The sequence below is a fragment of the Bicyclus anynana genome, chromosome 10 (genome assembly GCF_947172395.1).
Source record: "Bicyclus anynana chromosome 10, ilBicAnyn1.1, whole genome shotgun sequence".
Lineage (NCBI taxonomy): Eukaryota > Metazoa > Arthropoda > Insecta > Lepidoptera > Nymphalidae > Bicyclus > Bicyclus anynana.
The window spans coordinates 11,613,701-11,641,486 of NC_069092.1; the positions used below are offsets into that span (position 1 = coordinate 11,613,701).

The 27,786-nt window shown below is 36.8% G+C and overlaps 1 protein-coding gene across 1 annotated transcript in view; it reads left to right on the forward strand.

Moving 5' to 3' along the window:
- Positions 1-27,786, forward strand: part of LOC112046646 (suppressor of lurcher protein 1) — a 412,265-nt gene that overhangs the window by 214,546 nt on the left and 169,933 nt on the right. The window contains exons 6-8 of the mRNA XM_052883831.1: positions 12,521-12,677; positions 14,516-14,575; positions 22,963-23,051. Coding sequence (XP_052739791.1) covers positions 12,521-12,677; positions 14,516-14,575; positions 22,963-23,051 — 306 coding nt within the window. The remainder of the gene's footprint in view (positions 1-12,520; positions 12,678-14,515; positions 14,576-22,962; positions 23,052-27,786) is intronic.

Below are 27,786 nucleotides of genomic sequence, written 5' to 3' on the forward strand. Positions count from 1 at the left end.
TAGAAGATTACTAAGTGTATTTTACATTGGCCGTATCTAATTCGATGACGTAACGTTATGTCTTCATTCAATACTCTGTAAGTGTACAGTTAATCAGAGTCTACGTGCCTTATCTAGAACACCTGCAATTGACAAGGCAATCCAAGTTAATTTAAAAGGCACTCAGCTATTCTAAGCTTGAGGTATTATAGGAAAATTAAATTTTAAAGGTGACATTTTGAAACGGGTCAGCGGGGAAAAGTGTAATTTTAAAAGAATTTCCTTTTTCTACGTATTTAAAAATAAATAATGAAATAGACATTGGAGGAACATTTGTATTTCGTCGAGCAGTGGCGTGCACTAAGTGTGTAATTAGGGAAAGCACTATCAAATTGTAAAAAGCTCAACTAAATGTTTAAATATCATAGAATATTATTGAAAACTAACTATACAGCTATGATCTGGCAAGATATCATAATTTGTGGACGGATACCGACCAAGTAGCGACGAAATTTTCAAAAAAATATGCAAAGATGTCTAGGATGTATGATTAGTATGTTTTTCACTATCGTGAGTACATACACTGAGAGCCGTGACAGCCCAGTGGATATTACATCTACAACTTTTCAATTGTGTACATTTAAAGAAATTAAATATAATTAAATTTCTCAAACGGTGAAGGAAAAACATCGTGAAGAAACCTACATACCTACCTAAGAATTTTCACAATTCTCTGCGTGTGTGAAGTCTGCCAATCCGCATTGGGCCACCAGCGTGGTGGACTATTGGCCTAACCCCTCGCATTCTGAGAGAAGACTCGAGCTCGAGGCACTCTCCTCTCTCGAAAGAGAGTAAGCCGAATATGGGTTGATAATGATGAGTACATACGATACTATAATCATAGTTAAGCGTGCAAAGCGTTATCTTCTCTCTAAAGCGCAACAGTGGACAAGCGCCTTAAAACTAAAAATAAATTTGCAAAAAAAAATATATTAAAGAATATTGTAAGTATACATTTCAGCTGAGATGAGATAGTTCTTCAGTAGCGCGAGTTTTGTAGAGTGGTCGAGTTTTTCATTACTTTTTCAATATGGCCGGCGGCTGCGGAAAATAAAACAGAGTTATTGCGGCCTGGATTGTATCAGAAACAAAGATCAACTTTGTTTCAAAGACTCGTCAAGATGTAATCGAGAGGAAAATATTTCGTGTAGCGCCTCTTTCTTTTTTTTTTAATTTTTCTCATTTGCGTCTTCGCCTGCAACAATATAAAATTTAAAAGATGAAATTGAAGATGGAAGCAAAAAAACATTGATTAAAAAAAGAAATCTGATTTTAAATATATCTCAAACTGCATATCTAACAGCGGCGAAGAGTTCATGCAAACCGATTACTGCCGGGTTACCTTTAAAAATGCATGCATATTCATTGTTGTACTGTATCTAGATAATATTTGAGAAACCGGAGTTTGTATCACGCTTTATGAATTTCCTTATCTTTGGGACGGCTTACCTACATCTAAATTCCATCCTTCGCCACTGATATCTAATCATTTTTATACCCACGACAGTATGTGGTATTGAGGGTAGGTTATAGAGTAGAGTAGGTATATGCAATTAGTATAAGAGGGTGTAAAACCCTCTACTTTAGGGTGTTTGGCAGCTGATAAAACTGATCGTGTGTTGGGCGCGATCGGCATGATGTCATGCACATAACTACCAACATACGATCAGTTTTATCGGACGTCAAGCCGTCAGCGCTGCATGCATGTGAGCTTACTTGATTGTAAGTGGATGACATTAGAAACAAATTTCCAAAACTAGTCCGATTTTGATGAAGTTTTCAGTGATAGGTTCCGGTTTGAATTGTGCATGTTTTTAGATTCAAGTAGTTTTATTTTACTTTTATTATTTTTTATAATTAGTCTATCAAATAAAATTAAATCTCATAATATAACATAGAGGACCTGCGTTCTTTAGCCACTGGGTACAAATTAATTGACATTTTCTAATTTGGCTTGAATCTAATTTATTGGTTGAAGCCGAAAAAAACCTACCACCAGAGGATTTACCGTTCTGGTATGATGCCACTGAGAAACCAGAGGAATATTTTAATCACAAAGTATCATATCTTAGCTTACAATTAGTAAAGCTATTATACTTCTTACGCCTTGAGACGTACGTAGGTACTCCTTACATTTTTCAATTTAGGAAATAAAATCTCGTAATTCGTCTAATGAATAAATGATAAGTCGAAATTACTCTCTCGCTTATAAAGCTTACATAATAAAACCAGAAATAAGTGAACTTAATAAATATAAAGCAGTTTATTCATTAGGATAATGCGGTATTCCAGAAGTAAATTGTTTTATGAGTTAACCTCACTAAACTTATAACTGGGGTGTTATACTAACAATTCATAATACACTTTGCAAATTAACTTGGCATTCTAACAATAACTTTTGCTTTTTATTCACAAAGCCTTCGCCGGCTAAAAGAATTCGTAAGAAAATTATTAGGAAATTCTTTTACGAGTTAATTAATTTAAAGCCAGTAATTTTATAAAGTTTGCCGTTTTTAAATAAAGCTAGACAGGTATAGGTATAATCGTTATAGACATAAATCAACAACTCATATTCGGCTCACCGTTGAGCACAAGTCTCTTCTAAGAATGAGAGGGGTTAAGCTCATTGTCCACCACGCTATCCCAATGCGGATTGGCAGACTTTACACACAAAGAAAATTATGAAAATTCTTAGGTTTAAAGTCTCTTACGATGTTTTACATTTACCATCTGAGACACAAGACATTTAATTTCTTGAAATGCACATAACTGAAAAGTTAGAGCTGCATGCCCCGGACCGGATGTGAGCCTACGTCCACGGAACCATATTGCGTAAAAAAGCGTAGTGTTGATCGACCTCCCACTAGGTGGACCTCTGAAATCACGCCTAGCTTAACAAAGAACCACTAGTTGCAGTTGTCACAAGAGCGTGTTGCGCTTTGGAAACGCTCAGTTTGTCAAATCAAACATTTATCGTAGTATAACTTGATAGTTATCGGGCTTTGTTTGTCAAAGGTTGCTTAGTGAAAAGTCAAATTTTAAAAGCTTTGTCTAACACATTTAATCGTTTTCAATACCCTAACAAGAGCCCTGTGTCCAGCCGTGGACATCCAACGGCTGATAATAATGATACACTGGTTGTTTGGCTGTAATTAATAATAAAATTCAAAACGTTGCAGGAAATAGGTACAGATTCAATTTCTTACTCAAAAGTAAATCTTATATATTTTTCCTAATTCGAAGGTAAATAATATTACGCCTTTATCAAATAAAAAGTGTTGTGAAAAAGAAAAACCGTAGGTAGAAACCGCTTAAATAAAAATAATGCGTCGAATCGCATTTCGGTCATAATCTGTAAAGAGTATTGGGGTTTTAAAGATATTTTGCGAAAATATATCTTATTTTAATACACTTATGGTTGTAATTCGCGTGATGTTTAGATGATACGCAGGTGTGTTAGGTGTGTTTGCGTTTCATTAAGTAGCCAGGAGTTGTCTTTGAAGAGAATTTGTTCGTAACTGAACTATTATTCATATAATATGTACACGATTACTCAAGTCCTTTGACACTAAGCTTTTTTTTTATTTTTTACAAGTTAGCCCTTGACTACAATATCACCTGATGGTAAGTGATGATGCAGTCTAAGATGGAAGCGGGCTAACTTGTTAGGAGGAGAATGAAAATCCACACCCCTTTCGGTTTCTACACGGCATCGTACCGGAACGCTAAATCGCTTGGCGGTACGTCTTTGCCGGTAGGGTGGTAACTAGCCACGGCCGAAGCCTCCCACCAGCCAGACCTGGACAAATTAAGAAAATCTCAATCTGCCCAGCCGGGGATCGAACCCAGGACCTCCGTTTTGTAAATACAAACAAGCTGTGCGAATAGTATTTTAATCAATAGTTTTTTGTTAGACACGTTTTTAGAGTTCCGAACGTACGTACATACAAAAAGTTAACCCTTATTTTAGCGTTCATCCATAATCTTTTTAACACAAAAATGGAACCGACTTCAAAGACATATGTCAGTTATTTTGATTTTAACACAAAATTAATAAAATTTTCATGAAAATTGAATGGGGGCCAATCTGAAATTCTTTTTTTGAAAAAAAATCTGGGCATTTTTTTTTTGAAAAGAAAAATAAACACATACGCATCGAATTGACAACATCCCCCATTTTTGAAATCGGTTAAAAATCGTTACTAACCAGCTGTTTTTTTACTGTTGCTTAGTTAATAGTTTTACAATTTAACAGCCACATTGTCCTACAAATTGCGTCTACAAAGTTGAGCGTCTCATCAAAATGAAGCTACTCACGGAAAATTAACTTGATAGTAATCAATTGTAAAAATGCTCCCCGGGTCCTGGACACTTTGTTATCGTGTAACACAGCCCTGCGTTACAACAAATATATTAAAAACTGCTTTTCAACAATAACAGTGACTATATAATGATTTATTTATTTTGCTATCATCCGCGAAAAGTCGACGAACCCATGCGACAACGTCACCCAGGTCCGACAAAATACTCTCCACGTACGTTTCACCCCTGACTATGGGCCTTATTAGAAGGCTCAAAGCTGCTGGATGCTGGCGGCTCGAGATCGTTGTGCTTGGAGGTCCATACAAGAGGCCTATGTCCAGCAGTGGACGTCTATCGGCTGATAAGGTACGTTTCACCCCGAAACCGGAGCATCCTCAGGAGATGTTGACTGTACAACGTGCAATTGCAAAGTGCATGGCTTTGTATGCTCCGGTTTCGGGGTGAAACGTACGTGGAGAGTATTTTGTCGGATCTGGGTGACGTTGTCGCATGGGTTCGTCGACTTTTCGCGAATGATAGCAAAATAAATAAATCATTAAATAATCATGATGAACTTCAGCAAAGTAACGCCTGCTTGTATCCAATAACAGTGACATTTTTTTTTATTTCCACAACATCAACCGACTGGCCGGCATGTGTAATTTTAATATATAACTTTCAACGTGTTAAAATACGCAACACCTGGGCAATAAATCAGTAGATACTGCAAATTTTGCCGGCCAAACATAATTCAGATCTGCCTCAACAGGGTCTGTTTATCTGCCTTATCTACGGTGCCGGGCCAATTAACCTAGAAACTGCGGGTTCCTCATAATTTAATACACTAAAGGGCATTTTATACACCGACGGCGTAATGGCAACAATGGAACGGACAGGTATCTCTCAACCTTGTTGTTTTTATGCTGGGAAGATGAGAATGTTCTTTTATTTTGTTTTGACCTATACTAGCCGACACTTGCGAGTTCGTCTGCGTGTAGTTCAGTTTACCACAAATCCCGCGGGATCCTTGGATGTTTCCGGTATAAAAAGTAGCATATGTATTATTTCAGTGTAAAATTTATTTCCATTCCAAATTTCAGCCAAATCGGTTCAGTAGTAGCCGCGTTAGAGAGTAACAAACATCCATACAAACTTTCGCGTTTATGATATTAGTAGGAAGTAGGATTTATTCATGCGGTTTTACCAATAGATAATGTTATTTATGAAGAAGGTTTCGGTTTATAATTTGTCTTTTTAAATAACTATAAAAAATTACAAATTTTTATAGAATTTTATAGAATTATAAAAATCTTTTTTAGAACTATATTTTTATAGAAGTATAAAAATCTAGCGGACGCCCGCGACGTCGTCCGCCCTTAGACCTCCTCAATCCGGCCCTCTCGCAAAATCGGTTTTTAACGGACTTTTACTATCTACAAACTACCTCCCTGCCAAATTTCATCTTTGTACGTCAAGCGGTTATTGAGATTTCGTGATGAATGACCATTCATCACTAAATCTATCATTTATATATTAATATGCGATGGCATGTCATTATCTTTTGGGAATAACTTGGTATATCTACCTATTTTTTTTTCTAGAAATGTTCACATACCTGCGAGTAGACTACTATGAATGTTTACTCGCGGACGAAGTGGCGGGCATTTGTTAGTTCAGAATAAAAAAAACAGTGAAAAATGTAAGTTTGAAACGAATTAAAAAATTAACCACTCGCTATGAAATAGTTTTTCAATAACGTGAGTTTTGAGAGTGGTCGAGTTTTTCATTACTTTTTCAATATGGCCGCCAGCTGTGGAAAATAAAACAGAGTTATTGTGCCCTGGATTGTATCAGAAAAAGTACAAGTCTCTTTCAAAGTTTACGTATTGAACTGCACTCGGTGAATTAAAAAGCATTCTGTAAAATTGTTTTGTCGCGAATTGGTATGCACTCGGTTAAGCAACGATTATACCTATCAGTAGCTTATCATCATAATCTGCCTATTTTTAACAACCCACTACAAGAAGGCCATGCCTCATTTTTATAGAAGAAGGGATATGGAACTTATAACCACCATGCTGCTCAAGTGCGGATTAGCAGGCACTTATTACCATCAACACCATCAATAAGAGCCAATGGACGTCCACTGGCATTTTGCATGGATTTCAAAACTTTTTTCAAATTTTGGAAAAGAAATGTTTAACATGACTGGCTTTTGACTTATATACCTATTGTTAAATGGTGATAAACTAAATAAAACTGGCTGTGTTTGTTGTGGGCTCTTTTCAGACGAAGGCGCGTTTGAAACCCTCGTAAATTCAAATTTATGTTTTTGACTAATTATTATTACCATTATCTTAATTTCTGATGGTTAAGTGCTTGTAAAATAAGCCTAATTGAAATAAATGAATATTAACTATTTACTATAAACAAAACGGTCTAAACCGGCCGGCTCCCTGCAACCCGCTTGATATCCTCGGTTTAACTAGTGGGGGTCAACCAACACTGTGCTTTCCGGTGCGGGTTCGCCAATCCTGCACCTTGGGACCCCAAAATGGGGCACTTATACATATCAGTAACTCTGGGTTTAAAGGTATCAGTAATTTTTGAGAGAATCACAGACACAAAATACGTGAAATAGGCACAGAAAGCATATGTGATATAGGTATACTTAATAGGTAAGCGTACATTTTTTTTCAATACATTTTTAGAAAGTCGGTATAATTTCAACAGAACAAAAAAAAAAAAAAATACCGACCGAATTGAGAACCTCCTCCTTTTTGAAGTCGGTTAAAAATACAAAGACGCTTACGTCACTGCAGTCAGTAATCAAACAATAATCCAATAAAATTGTGTTCATACTGAATATATTAAGTTAATAAATATGAAATATGATTACATTGTTTTCCTTTTGCATTATTTGCATTAAATTCAGGTGAGAGATGGAAAGTGGGTCGCGAGTGTACAATAATGCTGGAAACACACTGATATTTAGATATAATATGAGAAATATAACTGACAAAGTTTAAGTTTAAGGCTTAAACTACAAATATCAATAACTCTAATATTGTATTTTAATAAAAGAAGAATTTTCACTATTTTTGTATGTCAGCTTTCTGTTTCTTTTCTTTCTTCGTTGAAAATAAAAATACTCGTGTAATAATTAATTCGATATTAATTTAATTTTCAAGAGTGTGCCGCATCTGGCCCGCTTTTAATGTCCGTGACGTCATCGCGCCACACTTGTTCAGCCCGTTCAGGCAATTTCTTACTTTTGCCTTACCTACTCACGAACTAATGGTTATAATTGAAAAATTTATTTTGAAAATTCCATTGATCAAGGAAGGCTATAAGCTAATACAACATCACGCTACCGATCAAAAATGTGGCGAAAACGGAAAAAATAAGCGCGTGACGACCGGACGTGCGTTAAATGCGCGTCACATAAACGTACTAGTATTTATTTATATATTTAATAAGAACAACCAACAGCTGATACAATGTCACATGTCAATAATTTACATTAATATACTAAGTTATTGCACAACTAATTACAGGTTATCACAGCATTTACTAATTAAAATAACTTATGTCAAAACTACAGTTGTCAGCAAAGTAGTATGTACTGTTCAGTTCTCATTAGCTAACCAATTGGCCAACGAGGCAGTTGATCCGGTGGTTAGAGGAAATGCTTATTTGACAACAATAGATTGAAAGCTTTGCATTTACGGTGCATATTCTGTGCTGTCTACCACAGATACGAGTATATAGTCAGGGATCCGTAGAACATTTTGTACAAATGATTACTATCAAGTTAGTTTTTCGTGACTAGGTTCATCGAGATGAGACGATCAACTCGATCTTGGTTTGATAAACTACCCTCCTTCCAAATTATAACAATAAAGAGGTTATTAAAAGTTGTTACTAACCAGCTGTATTTTTTACTGTTGCTTAATTAATAGTTATACAACTTAACAGCCACAATGTCCTACAAATTGCGTGGTAAAATATCTTGATCCGACGGTCAAAATTTTTATTTCCTGGTAACTCAGTGAGCTGCCAGAATCAAGAATTTTCGTAAAAAAGTTGATCGTCTCATCGAGATAAAGCTACTCACAAAAAATTAGGTCAGGACATTTCAAAAATTCGTTTATAATTCTATCGGCGTTACTTTGCGGATGTTACGTCGTTGTTCACATCCGCAAAGTAACGCCTGATTCTATTTATTTGCACACACGCTCTGAATTATAAAACCTTTTCTCTAAAGGTCGTTCGTACTTTTATAGGTTTAGATCGGATCCCTATCATGAATATTCAATTACTTGTGAAGGAAACCTTAGTGAAATTTTATGTCTCAACCCATTTCTACTTAAACTGAATACATGTATCCTTTTGTTACCCAATACGCTATCACCAAGAAATCTTATTGTTACGTACAAAATGGCGATTGAAGCCATTACTATTCTCCAATACAATATCGCAAAAACTTGATAGGGGAGACCATGATGCTGAACGTGTACTTACTCGAGCGTTGTGGAGAACTATTTCATTTGGTAGATTATCAAATGAGAGCATAGCAAATTTCTAATCCTTAAACCCTCTTAGGTTACGCTCAAATCGTCAGATTTTCTAAATAAACACTTCTTAGCTAACAACTTATCTGACGTGCTGGTTGAGTACTTTTTTTGTTGCTCTAAACAAACTATATTGGTGGTTGTTATATAAATACTTTTCCTGCTTTAGTTAGTAATACCACATGCAGATTTTTTTTTAAATTTGTATCGTTTATTCAGGTCACGCTTATATTTGCCACAGTCTATTTAATTGTGGACTATCTAAAAGTTGTCAGTTCTTCTCGATTTCCCACAATTGTGGTAAATGTAATAATAATAAATAGGAGAAAAATAATAATTAAACTTATTATTGTTTGTAGTTTAATATTCATTAAACTATAAACAATTTAAGTTTACGACACTCTTTGGATTTCGTCAGTTGGATAGAAGAACATCCATTTTTGCTTTTTATTGTTAAATGTAATGTATCCAAATTTTTTTTTTTTTATTCTTTACAAGTTAGCCCTTGACTACAATCTCACCTGTTATAAGTGATGATGCAGTCTAAGATGTAAGCGGGCTAACTTGTTAGGAGGAGGATGAAAATCCACACCCCTTTCGGTTTCTACACGGCATCGTACAGGAACGCTAAATCGCTTGGCGGCACGTCTTTGCCGGTAGGGTGGTAACTAGCCACGGCCGAAGCCTCCCACCAGCCAGACCTGGACAAATTAAGAAAATCTCAATCTGCCCAGCCGGGGATCGAACCCAGGACCTCCGTTTTGTAAATCCACCGCGCATACCACTGCGCCACGGAGGCCGTCAAAAAATGAAAATGGCACCTTGTTACTTAATGTGGTAGAAACTATTCGATAATGTTTCAAGCGTTATGATTTTAAAACAGACTTTCGCTAAAATTCACTAAACTGCTGCAGCTGCTGGGAAGCCTTAATGGTGCCTGAATATTTAATGTTCACACTTCACTTGTCTTGAACTGCTTCGTTACATGACTTAACAAATCCATACTAATATAGTAAATGCGAAAGTAAGTCTGTTACATTTTCACGGCTAAACCACTGAACCGATTTGGATGATGAATTTTGTATAGAGATAAACTAGCGAACGCCCGCGACTTTGTATTCGAGGATTTGAAACACCAGGTTACTCTTATAAGACTTTATTCCGCTCCTTAATCCATGTGTCAATACACATTTCCAAACGTAGGCAATTCGTAGTCATTTGTATCGCTGGTAACACTTGATGTTCACTTCACTCCGTTTCGAAGTTAAGTGCCATGAGCCGTCGTCACCCCCACCCAGAACGCTTCCAGATCATTCTGTGAACACACGTGTTGTTTATTCCACGGAGTTCGCCCAATCAAAACAATAACAATAGATATGCGATCAAAACCACTCGAAGAAGTAAACAACTTCAAAGGGCGAGCGACTTTGAACTCTATGGCTCTAGTGATAGGGTTCTCCGTAACAGTATATATACCCTTAGACCTTCTTAATTCGACGTCCGAAGAAGACGAAGACTCCAAACAAATTCCGTACTTAGCGGACGACTTCGTCTTTTTTTTATTAATTACTAGTTAGTCCTTGACTACAATCTCATCTGATGGTAAATGATGCAATTTAAGATGGAAGTGGGCTAACTTGTTAGGAGGAGGATGAAAATCCACACCCCTTTCTTCGGTTTCTACCCGACATCGTATCGTACGTCTTTGTCGGTAGGGTGGTAACTAGCCACGGTGGAAGCCTTCCACCAGCCAGACCTGGATCAATTAAGAAAACCTCAATCGGCCCAGCCAGGGATCGAACTCAGGAACTCCGTCTTGTAATTTCATCACCACTACGCTACGGATGCTGTAAAAAACTACCTCCATGTAAAATTTCATCTTTGTACTTAAAGCTGTTTCGAGATTTCGTGAAGATAAGATAACACCCAAATAAAGATTTTTTTTTAACGAATGTGACAAAATACTTTATCTGTCTATAAACTTCTCTGTCTGCGCACGAAATGAACATTGAAAGAAACGTGAATGCCGCACTTAGGACAGATTAAAACTTTTCAAGTGTTTGTTTCGTGCGTCGTAGATTCTGCATACATGATACGCCGTCAAGGCTTTCACTAAAACTACTCTACAACAAATTGGTACTGAGGATTTCTAGACTTTCAAAACTATGTTCAAGCTTTTGATGTGTCACTATCATTGTAACCTGATGTCAAATACACAGACGATAACAATTATGTTAGCAGAAAAACGAGGTAAATAGGATACTTATATCGATTCGATGTTTACAAAAATTATTTCAGCTGACAGTGCGGTATCTGAGCTCAGGTTTGCTAATTAGCATAGTTTTAAGGTGCCACATGCGGTCCTCGTATAACCTATCTACCCCTTTTTTCTTCTTACATCATTGGTCGATAAGCTAAACAGTAACAAGAATTCGTTGATAATTCTAAAGGACAATGCCAGACAATGTATAGGAGTTTAACCCACTAAAAAAAATTCATTTGCAACAATATATTATACTTCATTTTATTGGATTTTGTGTACTATTAAATATATAATACCTTTTAACCCTTTATAACTAGGGGTATAATTATTTTCAAATTACTCCGAGGTGTAATAATATTATGTGTTTTGACAGTTTGACAGTGTTATGATTGTTTATTTTTTCATATTGATCAGACTTCGCAGCTCTGGATTCTAGTCATTTTGAACCTAAAGTGATTAAAATAGAATAAAAACGCTTTAAAGGGCTCGAACCCAAGGTTGAAATCAGGTTTTTAAAAAATAAGTAAACAATGTCTGTTACAAGGAAATAGCGTAATGGATTTAATTACTTTTTTTGGCAGATTTTTATTCCGGAGTTTAACAATAAAAATGGTTTATTAAAAAACAATTATTTAAAAATTGGATTATTTTAGTACATTTACATTTTCCGCAAAATTCTGAGTTAGGACTGGGTCAGAATCTGGCATTCTCCTTTGAAGTTTATTTCAAACAAATTGAAGTTCAGTTTACTATAACTGCCTCATATGGCGTTAACAGCTAGATTTCTCTACTTATAAAAGCTACGTGAATTTGGGAAGTCGGGAGTGTTGGTACACTCAAGGTACACTCCTTTGCCTGAAACTAGAAGAGCATTTAATGCAGTCTGTCTTGCACTGGATTTCTTTTTATTCTAGTACGAGTATATGTATCTATGACGTATTACAAAGCCAAAGAGGGAAAAAAAATCTATGACGTCCTTCCGTCACAAGGCTAAGAAGGAAAGATAAAAGCAATAACTGTTTAGTTCTTTACATTGTGGTGGTATACGCACGCTTCGGTATCTAACCAGGCACTGGACGTGTCACGCACCGTCACTATTCAATATTCAAAGCCTTTATTGATTCTGAACAATGATACCAGTTGTTAGTGTGATTGTGAAATATATTGCAAATGGGTTGACTACAGTTCGTTTCACTCTTGACAGTTTACCACGATTCACGATCTGTACGCATTTTGAATGTCACACTGTCACCGTACCCATAATATCTGAAAAACACTTTAATATCAGACTTTGTATCTCGCTAGCTAAGCTCGACTTCATATTGTAAACATTTCTTTTCAGGTCTATTTGAAACCGAGGGCGTAAGAATACCAGGCACGGAATGCGACTACCAGTTCAGCCGGTCCGGCAACCGGCCCACACACGGCAGGCTCTACAGCCCACAGTACCCGTCCATTTACCCTAACAACGTGCGATGCTCGTACCATTTCCACGCAAGGTATGTTTAATTGTATTCTTTAAACAATATTTTTGAAGAGAAATGGATAGAAAGAGCACAACTCAATTATTAAATAAAATATCAGGTTTAACAATTCCCGCTAAGAATGTTATCAATAAACCCTCGAATAACAGAGGATAACCTAGAGCGAAGTCCCGGACTTGTGACCGATAGATGTAGGGTTAAAGACGTCTTTTACAAATAGTTGACATTCCCCGCCTATTTCAATAATAATGCATGAAGAAGCTTTTGCTTAACTGTTGGATCAAGAGTCGGATACAAAAGGTAGTGATTCTTGAGACGGCGCATATTGTGAGGAGGTTCCTCACTCTGGAGCCCTGACATCCGGTTGCTTTGGCACTCAAATGTCCCGCAACTTGGAGGGTTGATTTTTTTTATATTTATATTGACATTGTTAAAAATTAAAAAGGAGAAACAAATAAATGAGAGTTAAAGATGCATGAAGGATTATCTAGTAGTATAAGGTGTGGGCGGATCGAAAGCGACGACTGAATGAGCTAGTCGCTTATATAGCCAGCACTCGGTCTTCCACTACTCCCCACCTAACTCACGGAACACATCGTACTATCTCGTGATGACGATTGAGAGGATACTTCCGCAAAGTAATTTAAAAAAAAAGAATAAAAAGGTCACTATGATTAGCGAACGATTGATTTATTTTGCTGCCATAATCTAATGGTATTTTAATTAATCTACTTCCTACTTTGTACTATACAAACTGCCGAATTCTTAAAAATTTCCAAATCAAAATGATATATAAGTAAAAAATTCACTTTTTCAAAATATAAATGCTTGTGAAATAAACCAAATTGAAATTAAAGTCGTTGTATTTAACTATTGACTCGATATTTACAATGAATTCTCTCCATTCATACATTATCCGAGCTATTCAACTGTGTTCAAACATCCATACAATAGGTTTATACAAAGAAGATGTAAAAGCTTGATTTAACCCAATGTACTGGTATATCTTTGCCCTTGTATTGGTCTAAGAACCGGCATTAGAAATATATACCCTCATCTGGTATTCATTAGTGCTATAAAATGAATGATAGATAATGTTCAGTGACACATTTCAAATAGGTTACCTTGTTAAATTGCGGCCAAACACATTTTTTATACAAAATCTAGAAACGAGATCAAAGGCAAGTTCGTTCGTTATCTGTTTTCCATTACCATTTGTTCGTTACCGTTTGTATATACCAAAGAATTAAAAAAAAATCTCAGGCATGCAAGTTTCCTCACGATGTTTTTCCTTCACCGATTGAGACACGTGATATTTAATTTCTTAAAATGCACACAAGTGAAAAGATGGAGGTGCATGCCCCAGGCCGGAGGTCATATCCACTGGGCTATCACGGAAAGCAAAAAAAGGAAAGGCAAGTTGCAAAAAATACAGTTAAATTATGCATAACTTAAGCTTTGACATATTAAACGACTAATAAATAACGATGAGGTATATACGAGTATATGTTTATATCTGGCAACCCCACAGTTGCAGTGTGAAAGCAGGCAACCATTACTTTTTAAATTCTTTTGGGTTTAATAATTTTTTTTTTAACTAACCAATGTGGGAAGGAAAGTAAACAAATCAAAAAAATAATCATTTAATACTGTTCGGCCGCAATTTAACCAGGCAACCTATATTCAATGTGTCAATGCGAATATTTTCTACCATTTATTTATTATCCCAATCAAATAACAGATGAGGGTATATATTTCTTATGCCGGTTCTCGTACTATAACCAATGTACCGGTATATCTTTGCCCTTGTATCGTAAAAGTGAAATGTAATACAGGTGTCTTGTCATTTCCAGGCCAAAGGATCGCGTGAAGGTAGTTTTTGAAGAAGTCTCCTTACAGAAAGGGGATATAAGGTGCGTAGAAAAATTCTATTTGTCAGCATCGCTTCATTTATCCTACAATATGAATATTGAATTTGATATTGAGTACATTTTTCCCTTGACGAAAGTTTATCTATACTAATATTATAAAGAGGTAAAGTTTGTAAGTTTGTAAGTTTGTCACATTTTTTAAAAGGGGGTAATCTTCGGAACTACTGGTCCGATTTCAAAAATTCTTTCACCAGTAGAATGCTATATTTTATATTGGTATCATATATACTAGCCGAGTTATCCCAGTTTATGTCATACAGGTCAGATTAAAAACCTTTTAAACAGACTTATTCGCATGCGCTGCCTTAACCATTGTGAAAAATTGAAATTAATGTATGGAGGCTTTATGTATCTTTAAAAGTTCTGCAAAAAAGTCCGCGACGCCATATATCTATCTTCTATATATTAGCAGATATAGTACCTTTTGTGTTTTAAAAATTATTAATTTTATATACTTAGGTTTACGTCATTATTTATACAACTAAACTTTAATCCTTATTAAAATAAATTATTTAATAATCACAAGGATATTATGGAGATAAGATTTGCCCTTTACAGTATGTTAATTACTTAAATAGTTTCGGAGATAATACAAAATTTCTAAAAGACGCAGAAATTCCGCTATATGACGCCCGGCGCTTTCATTTACGTAGTTCCCGTTTCCGTGTGAATATGGGGATCAAACATAGCCTATGACACTCGCAAATAATGTAGCTTTTTATTGGTAAAACAATTTTCCAAATCGGTCCAGTAGATCCAGAGATTACCTCCTACAACCACACGAACTATACCTCTTTATATTATTAGCATAGAAGTCTCTATTTCTCTTGGTCATACCACCATTCTCGAAGGACTGGACCGATTTTGCTAAGGGTAGGACTAAGATAGAGAAGTTACAGGGTAGGGTAGGGTACGGGTAGGGAAGCGTAGGGGTAGTGTAGGGGTAGGGTAGGTTTAGGGCCGGGTTTAGGGAAGTGGTAGGGTAGGGGTAGGATAGGCGTGAGATAGGGGTACGGGTGGGATAGGGGTAGGGAAGGGATAGGGTACGGGGAGGTTAGGGATAGGATGGAGGTAGGGTGTAGGTAAGGTAGGGGTAGGGTAGGGTAGGGTGGAGGTAGGGGTAGGGTAGGGTAGGGTAGGGGTATGGTAGATGTAGGGGTTGGGTAGGGTAGGGTTGGGGTAGTGGTAGGGTAGGGTAGGGGTAGAGTAGGGTAGGGGTACGGTAGGGTAGGGGTAGTAGTAAAGTTGACATCGAAATTTACGCGGACGAAGTCGCGGGCGTCCGCTAGTAATATGATAAACGCGAAAGTTTGTATGGTTGTTTGGATGTTTGTTACTCTTTAACGCCGCTACTACTGACGCAATTGGGGTGAAATTTGGAATGGAAATAGATTTTACTCTGGATTAACACATAGGCTACTTTTTATCCTGAAAAAATCCATGGTTTCCCGAGATTTGCGAAAACTGATGATTTTGATGATATGAATGTTTGTTACTTTTTCACGCATCAACTACTGAACCGAATTAGCTGAAATTTGGTATTAAGATTTATTATAGCCTGGAATAGCACATAGACTACTTTTTTCCCGGAAAATCCATGGTTCCCGAGGAATTTCTGAAAAACTAAATTTCACGCGGACGAAGTCGCGGGCGCCCGCTAGTATTATGTATTACAAGTTTACTTGTTTAGGCGAGGAAAATTATACATTGTTTTAGTGTGTTAAATTATTATTAGTGGGTAAAGTAATTTTAAAAGAAAGTTTAATTCATTAAATAAGATTTTTTGGTACATAATATTTTTCTGAGGAAAACTCAGTCCTGGCTGTCTATCAGTGCCACCAGTACCTACAAACTAATCTCCGAAACTATTAAACAAATTCCTTTATCTAATATATAAAATTGTCGTGTCACAGTTTTTGTTGCCATACTCCTCCGAAACGGCTTGATCGATTTTGATGAAATTTTTTGTGCATATTCAGTAGGTCTGAGAATCGGCCAACATCTATTTTTCAAACCCCTAAATCCTAGGGTAGGGTGATAGGGTAGGTTTATGGTATAGGGATAGGGTAGGGGTAGGGTAGCGGTAGGATAGATGTAGGGTAGGGTAGGGGTAGAGTGGAGGTAGGGTAGGGGTAGGAGTAGGGTAGTGTATGGTAGGGATAGGGAAGAAGTGCAAATAAATAAATTAATAAGTGAAAGTGAAGCTTGAGCGGGTCCGCTAGTATAATATAGATATGTTTAAATTGAGTATAATAACTAGCCATAATTTTATCTTTTCTTTTTTATTTTGTCATAGTGTGATGATGTTTGTTCAATTAAATTAATTCATAGTGGATCAACATCGCGGAAATCCGCTAACATTCCCCTATAACTAAAGCAATAATTTCAACAAAATAATAATAATTTCAAATTTCAATAATTTGTAACAATACGCTTCATATCTACTTATCTATAATATAATTTATTACATAAAATGTGGTTAATTCAGAATTGTAGTGGTTGTGGTTACCGCTATTTGTGGTGATTTTGATTAAATAATTTTATTGACAAACGTTGAATAGAAAAGATATATTGGAAATCAAAAATAGCAATACGAATAATATGAATGTTGCGTCATCCGTTGTAGTTCCGACGATAGTGGTTTCAGTTAATGGTCTTATAGCGAAAAGCTTCGACCAACACTTTATCTTCTCATTCGCACGAGAGTTTTTAGTTCAAATACAACAAATGCATTCCCACGACAGCGTTTTTCAAACACGAATCTTTTTATCGAACAGTGTTGCATTTTCAATTTTGGGCGTTGGAAATAGACCTTCATTCAACTTCATACGCTACGCCCACCAACGCTGGATTTTAACGCATCGCTTTTTTAAATCTCGTGTGATTGAAGCCTAAGAAGCTTTTGCTTGACTGTATACTATGTATATTGTGATGCGATTTCTCACTTTCAAGCCTTGACAGCTTGTTGCTTGGGCAATCCAAAGCACCGCAATGGGAGGAATAGATCTATAGGATATATTTTTTGTAAAACTTTAACAGTGTTATGTAGAGTATATTTTGTTAAAAGTTAAAAAAGCGTCCTTATAAATATACGTAAGAATAATTTATATATTACTATATTATATATATTTATATATTACCTATGTTACACCTTTTATTTATTCTGTACACCCTAACCCTATATCTTTATAATTTTTATTATTAGTTTCTTCTTCGGGTTGCCTGGAAGAGATTGCTTGTTAGCGATAAGGTCTTTATGCATTTTAATTTTTTTTTGTATCTATTGTATTGTATGTTTCTTTGTGGTGAACAAAGTGTATTTTCTTTCTTTCTTCTTAATTTAATACAATATAGCAAAACAAACGATATTTTTTAACAATTTAAATAAGTAATGGGTTTTCTCTGTCACCGCCAACTCTCTTCATGATAATAATATACTGGTTGTCGACTAAACCGTACCGAAATTGGTAACAACGGCATTTCTTGGACCGTCTGACAGTTTCAAAATAAAGTTCAACTCCGAGCTAATTTAAATTAAAAGCTTTTAGTGTGTTTCCTCTCAATCATAATGCGAATTATTCACGAAAATTTATCTAGAAGATTTCATATTCAAATGACTTTGGCAAACTCGTGAAAAATTAAATAATTAACTCTTTCGAGATTGTTAATACGAATTATTGAATTTCGTCAAAACCCGTCCATGTTTTCCGTCCCGTCCATGTCAAAACTTACAGACAGCATTTTGCTTGCAAACAAATAATACTTCAAACATAGTGTCTCCATCACCATGACGGCCTCCGTGGCGCAGTGGTATGCGCGATGGATTTACAGGAGGTTCTGGGTTCGATTCCCGGCTGGGCCTATTGAGGTTTTCTTAATTGGTCCAGGTCTGGCTGATGGGAGGCTTCGGCCGTGGCTAGTTACCACCTTACCTACAAAGACGTACCAACAAGCGATTTAGTGTTCCGGTACGATGTTGTGTAGAAACCGAAAGGGGTGTGGATTTTCATCCTCCTCCTAACAAGTTAGCCCACTTCCATCTTAGATTGCATCAGCACTTACCATCAGGTGAGATCGTAGTCAAGGGCTAACATGTAAAGAATAAAAAAAAACACCAATTTAAAGGCACTTCCAATTCGTTCTTCTTATTCTTCGTTCGTAGTAGAAAAATCGATAGGAGAGAACCACTATTTTTAGTCGTCTAAATCATCATCAACATTTTAGGTCTATCTTTTCGCATGGAATTGATTAAAATAATGTGCATCAAAATAAAAAAATAAACTTCTGCCAAAACCTAGTTTTGTATAAATCATCATCATCATTATCAACCCATATTCGGCTCACTGCTGAGTCTCCTCTCAGAATGAGAGGGGTTAGGCCAATAGTCCACTGCGGATGCGGATTGACAGACTTCACACACGCAGAGAACTAGGAAAATTCTCTGGTATGCAGGTTTTCTCACGATGTTTTTCCTTGACCATTTTGAGACACGTGATATTTCATTTCTTAAAATGCACACAACTTTCAGATTCGAACCCAAACCCACCGGAATCGGAGGCAGACGTCATATCCACTGGGCTATCACTCTGTATAAAGCTTTGTATAAATACTTCAGTTTAAATTAAATTCATAGTTATTATATTATCTGCGCGATACAAAGCTTTGAACATTTCGCAGTTTCACAATATAATTTGGATTGCTCACTTGCATTAATTAGCTCGACTATTCCACATATACTTGTTTAATTCAATGCATAACCCGCACATCATTCTATAATTGAATTTACATCCCAATGTATTCTCATTTGAATCGTATTGTGACGTTGCGTTGTGTGGAGCGTTGATAATTTACTGCACAAGATGGTAATAAGTTAGTAACTGTGTTAAGTACTAATGTACTTAATAGCAACGGAATATTGCACAACAGTTGAGCCGTGATAGCCCAGTGGATATGACTACTAATACTATGTGTGTATTTTAAGAAATTAAATATCACGTGTCTTAAAGGGTGAAGGAAAACATCGTGAACATCTGCATAATAGAGAATTTTCTTAATTCTCTGCGTGTCTGAAGTCTGCTAATCCGCATTGGGCCAGCGTGGTGGACTATTGGCCTTACCCCTCTCTTTCTAAGAGAAGACTCGAGCTCAGCAGTGAGCCGAATATGGGTTAATAATGAGATTGCCCAACAAACATCTAATAGCTAAATGAGCGAGGATATTCTTGTATGACATACTATGACAAATCTTTTTATTAACACGCTTATTAGCTTCACTTGTAACTATGTATGTAAGAAAATTAAATATTGGAATCTTAATTTTAACGTACGTCCCGGAATTCGATTAGGATGAAATTTTGCACACGCTCTGAATTTTGATGACAATACATGATTTGCTAAGAAACGTCATTACAAATGGAATATGGCGGCCTCCCCAAGATGGCGGACTGTTTGAAATCCACCCCCATGATATGGATTTCAAATGAAAGGGTTTGCTGTCAGAAATACGAAAAAAATAGTCACGTGACTCAAATCTAATATTTGTAATTTTTGGTGCGTGCTAAAATCGTGTTTCTTAGTTTTTTAAACTATTTAAAGTAATTGTAATAGAATTAATGGGAAGTATTTCACGTGGTAGATATTATACATATATGAATAACCACAAATACGTGACCGCATCACCACAGTAGCCACTGCGTAGACCACACAACTCGTCTATGGGTTAAAATCTATTATAACTATACATAATATTATTATAAAATAAATTCACCACGTCTGTCTGTCGGCTTGTTTTTGTCTGTAGGGAGGCTTCGGCCGTAGCTGGTTACCGCCCTACCGGCAAAGATGTACCTCTAAGCGATTTAGCGTTTTGGTACGATGTCGTGTAGATACCGAAAGGGGTGTGGATTTTCATCCTTCCCCAGTCTAACAAGTTAGCTCGCATCATCACTTAGTATCAGGTAAGTTTGTAATCAAGGGCTAACTTGTAAAGAATTAAAAAAAAAGATATAAAGCGAAACGGATTTTTATGCAGTTTTCACCAATGTATAGAGTCATTAATGAGCAAGGTTTAGATGAGTAATTTGCAAAGGTTTTATGTTAACTGGTTGAAATACGAGTATGACTACATTAACTGGAAAATTCAGAGTTCTTGGTTATTTCGATATTTTCCAAGAACTCTGACTTTTCCAGTCTTTATCTCGGATATTTCCGCATGGCTGAAGTCACGGGTCTGCTAGTATCATGTAAATTCTATTCTATAGGTTTTTTTTTCTCTTACTTACTAAAATCTCACCTGATGGTAATGATGCAATCTAAGATGGAATCGGGCTAACTTGTTAGGAGGAGGATGAAATCCACACTCCTTTCGGTTTCTACACGACGTCGTACCGGAACGCTAAATCGCTTAGCGATACGTCTTTGTCGATAGGGTATTAACTAGCCACGGCCAAAGCCTCCCACCAGCCAGACCTAGATCAATTAAGAAAACCTTAATCAGTCTAGCCGGGGATCGAACCCAGGACCTCCGTCTTGTAAGTCCACTGCGCATACCATTGCGCCACGGAGGCCGTCAAGCATTCTAAGTTACGAAGTACTCATACTAAACTGATTTGATAGATATCATGGATTTTTCGGATTTGTCTCTGCCACAAAATTCAGAATAACTTTATTACAATATCGGAAAAGCGGAGTTCCGTGAAGCCTACAAAATACCAACATATAAAGTAAAGAATCATTCAAAAGACCAAAAAGGTCAATGATAAAAGGAAAAAAAGATGATCTTATTTATAAAATCGTAGCAATTTTTAAGAAATATTTATTCTTCTTGAAAATTTTTAATGATCGATACTCGGTCACGAGTGACGGCGGGAATTAATTGCATTGCTTTAATGTGCCTTTAATTATTCCGCAAATTCTACAATGGCGCCCCCATTCAGTGTGACCGGAGCGTTTGACGGATGAATTAAATTTATTTATCGAACTTCGATGACCCAGTTATTAATGACTAGCCGACGCGCGGTTCCCATGAGAATATGGGTCTTAAATATAGACTACGACACTCTTAAACGCTGTGGCTTTCTTGTGGTAAAAGAATTTTCAAAATCGGTTTAGTAGATCCAGAGATTACCTAATGTAACAAGTTCCTCGATCACGAGTGATGTTAACTTTCATTAATTATGTTATTGTGGAAAGGAGGTATTAGTGTAAATAAATAAGAGATCAGTGTATAAATAAGAGGGTATTTGATGACTTGGGCTCAGTTGTTTGTTAGGCAGCGTGGACACCGTCACGCTGCCAGTTGCGTTAGTGAAAGGGAACCCTTAAGCCTACTCCCAAGGTCACACCACAAATTAATGTGTAATCACTAACGCTGGTACCCGTCACGTGACACTGACGCAACATCACTTTTAGATCTTTATTATATTAGTATAGATATTTATTAACAGTTTACAAAATAAGCAAATAGCTATCATAGAGATATAATATCATAAGTAAAAATATCTGTTTTTGGTGGGATAGTATTTCGTCAAAGTTAATAAAAAACAAAAATATTCTGCAAAATATAAGCTAGTCATTTTGTTAATTTTTTTACTCGAACAAAATGTACACAGGGAATGCAAAATGCTTTGATTCATTAGCAAGTATATGGAAGGGGAAAAAAAAAGAAGGAACTGAAATTGATTACATTACTGCATTAGCTACAAACTGAAATAGCGGATATTCTGCATTACGCCATGCAGGAGTCTAACATAGTTTTTATACTTGCGAGTATACTAACTGATTGGAAAAACATTCTGCCTTATTTTCTTGCATACAAAAATACTAGAATTGCTAGAGTTGAAAATATTGGGGGGTGGAAGAAGGTTAAAAATACTTTACTTTATTAGCGTAACTCCTACTACCTGCCTACTGGCGAAGACGTAACACCAAACAATTTAGCGTTCCCTGTAGAAACTGAAAGTGGTGTGGATTTTCACCCTACTCCTAACAAGTTAGCCTGCTTCCATCTTAGATTGCATCATCACTTACCGTCAGGTGATATTGTAGTCAAGGGCTAAGTTGTAAAGAATAAAAATAAAAAAAAATCATCAAGACTCAATATCCTACACGTGAAAGGACAAAGAAAAAATCATTAACAACCGATGGACGTCCATTGGTGGACATAGGCCTCTTTCATGGACTTCCTAACCTATCTCGAGCCGCCAACATCCAGCAGCTCCCTGCAACCCGCTTCACTCGTGTCGGTCTACCTAGTGGGGGGTCGACCAATAATACGCCTTCCAGTGCGGGTTCGCCACCATTATACTACATAATAAAACTCTATATTCAAAGGCAAGCTCATAACGAAGTTAATCGCTAACGTACTTGCAGTTGCCTGCGGCGAGCGGACATCATCAAAGTGTTCGACGGGCGAGACACCAACGCGCCGGCCATCGCCATGCTGTGTAACGAGTTTACAGGTATTACATTACACCAATTACTTTATAACAAAGACCCGCCCCCTAAGCTCGCCACCCTAAGCTCGCTAACCCACATAAGAGCAGCGAGATAGACATCTTTACTCCATATTTGTTCAGTCTGTCAATGTCCAGTGTCCTAAAATTTGAAGTATGTAATGTGAACAAAGACTCGCCCATCCACCCTGAGCTCGCTAACTCACATAAAAGCAGCAGTCTTAACTCCATATTGGTTCAGTCTGACAATGTCCTGTGTCCTAAAATGTGGAGTATGATTACTATGTAATACGACCAAGTACTAGACTAGAGAGCAGTAATAGCCCAGTGGATATGACCTCTGTCTCCGATTCCGGAGGGTGTGGGTTCGAATCCGGTCTGGGCTAGCACCTAAAACTTATCAGTTGTGTGCATTTTAAGAAATTAAATATCACGTGTCTCAAACGGTGAAGGAAAACATCGTGAGGAAACCTGCATACCTGAGAACTTTCTTAATTCTCTGCGTGTGTGAAGTCTGCCAATCCGCATTGGACCAACGTGGTGGACTAAGGCCTGACCCCTCTCATTCTTAGAGGAGACTTAAGCTCAGCAGTGAGCCGAATATGGGTTGATAACGAACATCTAGTCCAGTGTTTCATAAAGTCCAAAAATGTCTAGCAACTTCTTGTAAACTATTATTAGAAACAAAAAGATTTGATTTTTTGTTTGTTTATGAATAGGTTTTGAAACTATTTGAGTGATTTTAAAAATTCTTTCACCATTGGAAAGCTATATTATTAACGAATAACATAAGTTATATTTTATCCCCGTATTCTATTGTGAATGTGAGCCATGGATTTTTTCGGAATAAACAGTAAACAATGTGTTAATCCAGATTGTTTACTGTTTATTCCGTTTATTAGTAAAATCTATTTCCATTCCAATTTTCAGCTAAATCCCTTCCGCAGCGCAAATGAGGAACAAACATACGCACTTACATAAACTTTCGCCTTTATAATATTAGTGTGTTTATTTAGCTGAAACTATCAGAATTACCTCTTTCAGTTGTAACCTTAGAAGTTAAGGTGGGTACAGATTGGTGCAATGCAACATGTAATGCAACATGCAATGCAAGAATTAGACGTCCACATTGCTGCAATGTATCACGAAAGCTCGTGGTTTGGACGCCTTGCGCGCACGAACTGCGCCTGGATCGCGCACGCTCCGAGCGTTACAACTCGTGCGCGGTTCGATCCGAGATTTGTCGGTTTTTGGTACGAACACAAAGGGGCGCGCAGTGTGCGCAGGACTGAGCCGTGGACGGTCGTTCGTTTCGTTCGCATGCGCAACGATCATGGCGGTGAGGGCTAGTGTTTGTTACGAAATGCGGGAACAGATGTTCTCGAATGATACGTAGTCAATGCGCGTACCGCGCGCGCCACACGTCCAAGGCAGTAGGGAACATGTAATGTAAGGCAGAATATTACATTACATGTTGCATTGCACCAATCTGTACCCACCTTAACACGGCTTTGTCAGAATTTCTCGCTTAAGATTAAACGGTGTAGTAATAAAGGAATTAAGTGAACTAGAACTAATCTGGCAAGGAACTGACGTATGCGTTGAGATACAACGATGTGTGTAACAAACTAGCGAGACTCTCAAGGCTTTTTCAGTCATATTCCTTTGTTCATGATATGCATAACTACTAATATATACATAACTACCTCTTACTAATATAGTAAATACATAAATAAGTCTGTCTGTATGATACCTTTTCACAAGTAAAACGCTGAACCAATTTGAATGTAATTTTGTATAGAGATAAAGAACCTTGGAACAGAACATAGCCTTCTTTTTATCCTGGAATAATCCATGGTTCCTGCGGAATTTATATAAATAAAGGGAATTGTACACGGATGGTGTTTTAGGAATGGGTACCTACGACCCAAATGACGGCATAGTGCTCAGAGTTATTTTTAACCGACTTCAAAAAGGAGGAGGTTCTCAATTCGGTCGGTATTTTTTTTTTTTTTTATGTATGTACACCGATTACTCAAAGACGCCTGGACCGATTTCAAAAATTCTTTTTTTGTTTGAAACGGTATAGTCCCCATTTGGTTTCATTGCCATCATGACAAGATCTGATGATGGGATTCTGGAGAAATTGAGGGGAACTTTCGAAAATTATATGGGTGTCTAGTGTGTTCGTAAACTTTTCCATTTAGTACCTTTAAGAAATACAAAATTATGAAGGTTTAAAATCGATCTGATGATGGAATCATAAAACAGACGAGGGAACTCCTTGGCGATTTACAGCAGTTACCTTGTGTTTGGGCTTGATTAATTTGTATTAATGAGAACTTTCCACATAGATAGGTTGTGACTGTCATTTAGGGGTTTGGTGATGAAGACCAAGTACAATTAAGGGAACTCCTTAACAGTTTACAGTAACTACCTTGTGTTTGGCCTTGATTAATTCGTATTGCTGAGAACTTTCTACCTAGATGAGTTGTGTCTGTTATTAGGGGTCTGATGATGAAGACCAAGGTCAATGAAGGGAACCCCTTGACGGTTTACGGTAGCTACCTTGTGCTTGGGCTTGATTAATTTGTTTTGCTGAGAATTTTGTACCAAGATGGGTTGTGACTGTCATTAGGGGTCTGATGTATTCGTTTGATATGAAATTTTACACTAAAAATTGAAAAATAATAAAAATTTTAATAAAAAAAATACAACCGACTTCAAAACCTAAAAACGTACCCACTAAACTAAAAAGCGAAAAATAACATCATAATATGTTCTACCTGCTGATCAGTATGAAGTCGGTGCTGAGCCGGTGTTGTCTTAATTTAAGCCACTTCTGACAGGACCACATGAAACAACACTGTCTGCAAAATCTAAATCTATAAGATATGCTCACATGGCTTGAATTAATACATCACCGGCTTAGCACCGCCTTCATACTGATCAGCAGGTAGAACATATTATGATGTTATTTTTCGCTTTTTAGTTTAATGGGTACGTTTTTAGGTTTTAAAGTCGGTTGTATTTTTTTTATTATCTGATATAGTAACAGCCTTCTAAGCGTTATTCACGTTGGTTCACTTCACAGGTTAATTTTGTCCATAGGCTTGTAGTATAATAGCTTTAAGCTTAACACCTACAGTTCAGGTTGATTATTTACTGGACACAAAACTTTCTTATCCGTGAAAAACAAATTTCACATTGCGGGTTCTTTCATCTTGTGGGTTACAGTATTTTATAAAATTACCTTAAAAATGCGCCATTATCGTTAGCTTCTATCAGTGAACTTGCAAAGTAAGAATAAATGTAGCATGAAGACACGCTAAGGTTCTATGCAGGAACTCTGCAAAAGCCGTGGAACAATTTTTCACCGTGACATTTATTGAGTGCCCGCCACGTATCCCTCTAACGTTTTCTATGGCACTCGGATAGCACAGTTTAATACAAACTCTACTGTTTACAAAGCAAGTTTTAACTATCAATCATATTTTTCGATCTTTTGGGGTAAATTGTGGTTAGGTTTGAAAGAAAGAAAAACATTTATTTCAAAAATTAACTTATCACTTAACCACTCAATACAATAATTGTAGTGCCTAATACTTAAACCGCTTAGTCTAAGCATCAGAACACCACTATGTCATTTGGCACAACCTTGAAAAAGGTTCCAGCTCAGCATTGTGCTGTATGTACCAAGGAAATATTGGACATGATTTGGTTTGGGTTTGATACTTGACTAGCTGACGCCGCGCGGTTTCAACCGCGTGGTTCCCGTTTCCGTAGGAATACGGGGATAATATATAGCCTATAGCCTTCCTCTATGAATGGGCTACCTAACACTGAAAAAATTTTTCAAACAGGACCAGTAGTTCCTGAGATTAGCGCGTTCAATCGAACAAACAAACAAACTCTTCAGCTTTTTAATATTAGTATAGATTCGTGATTTTGGTTTAAATAAATATTAATTTTGATTTCACTACCAGTAAGGCAAAGAATTTCATTTTTAACCGAGTTCAAAAAAAGGAGGTGGTTCAATTCAACGCGTATGTTTTTTTTTAATGTTTGTTACCTCACAACTTTGTCGTTTCTTAACCGATTTGAAAATTCTATTTTGTTTAAAAGAGATTGGTCCCATTTAATTTTCATGGAAATCGGCTTATTAATTCTGTGTTAAAATGAAAATAACGAAATTTCCCGTACTGTGGTTCTATTGTTCACTATGCTAGAACACACTAAAAACAGAAGAATAAAATCTTTTTCACAAAAAAATTAAACCGACTCCAAAATCACAAAACTAAAAAGCGGAAAATAACGACATACCTATGTGCTACCTTCTGATCACTTTGAAGGCGGTGCCGATAGAGTGATGCATTAACTTTGCCTTTTAAATCATAAAGTTTTAGGATTTAGAGACAGTTCTTTCCATTGTTCTTTCAAAAACGGCTTTAAATGATACGTCACTAGCTTTTAGTTGTAGTGAGAAGCTATTTCTTTTCTACGTTAACCAGTTTGTATTGTTTCTACCGATATAATGCATTCATCATCATCATCATTATCCACCCATATTCGGCTCACTGCTGAGCACGAGTCTCCTCTCAGAATGAGAGGGGCTAGGTCAACAGTCCACCCAACGCGGACTTGCAGATTTCACACACGTAGATAATTAAGAAAATACACTACAGCACCTTTGAATTTCACGAGCTGCAAAAACTTAATGTTGGCTCAGATCTAACTTACA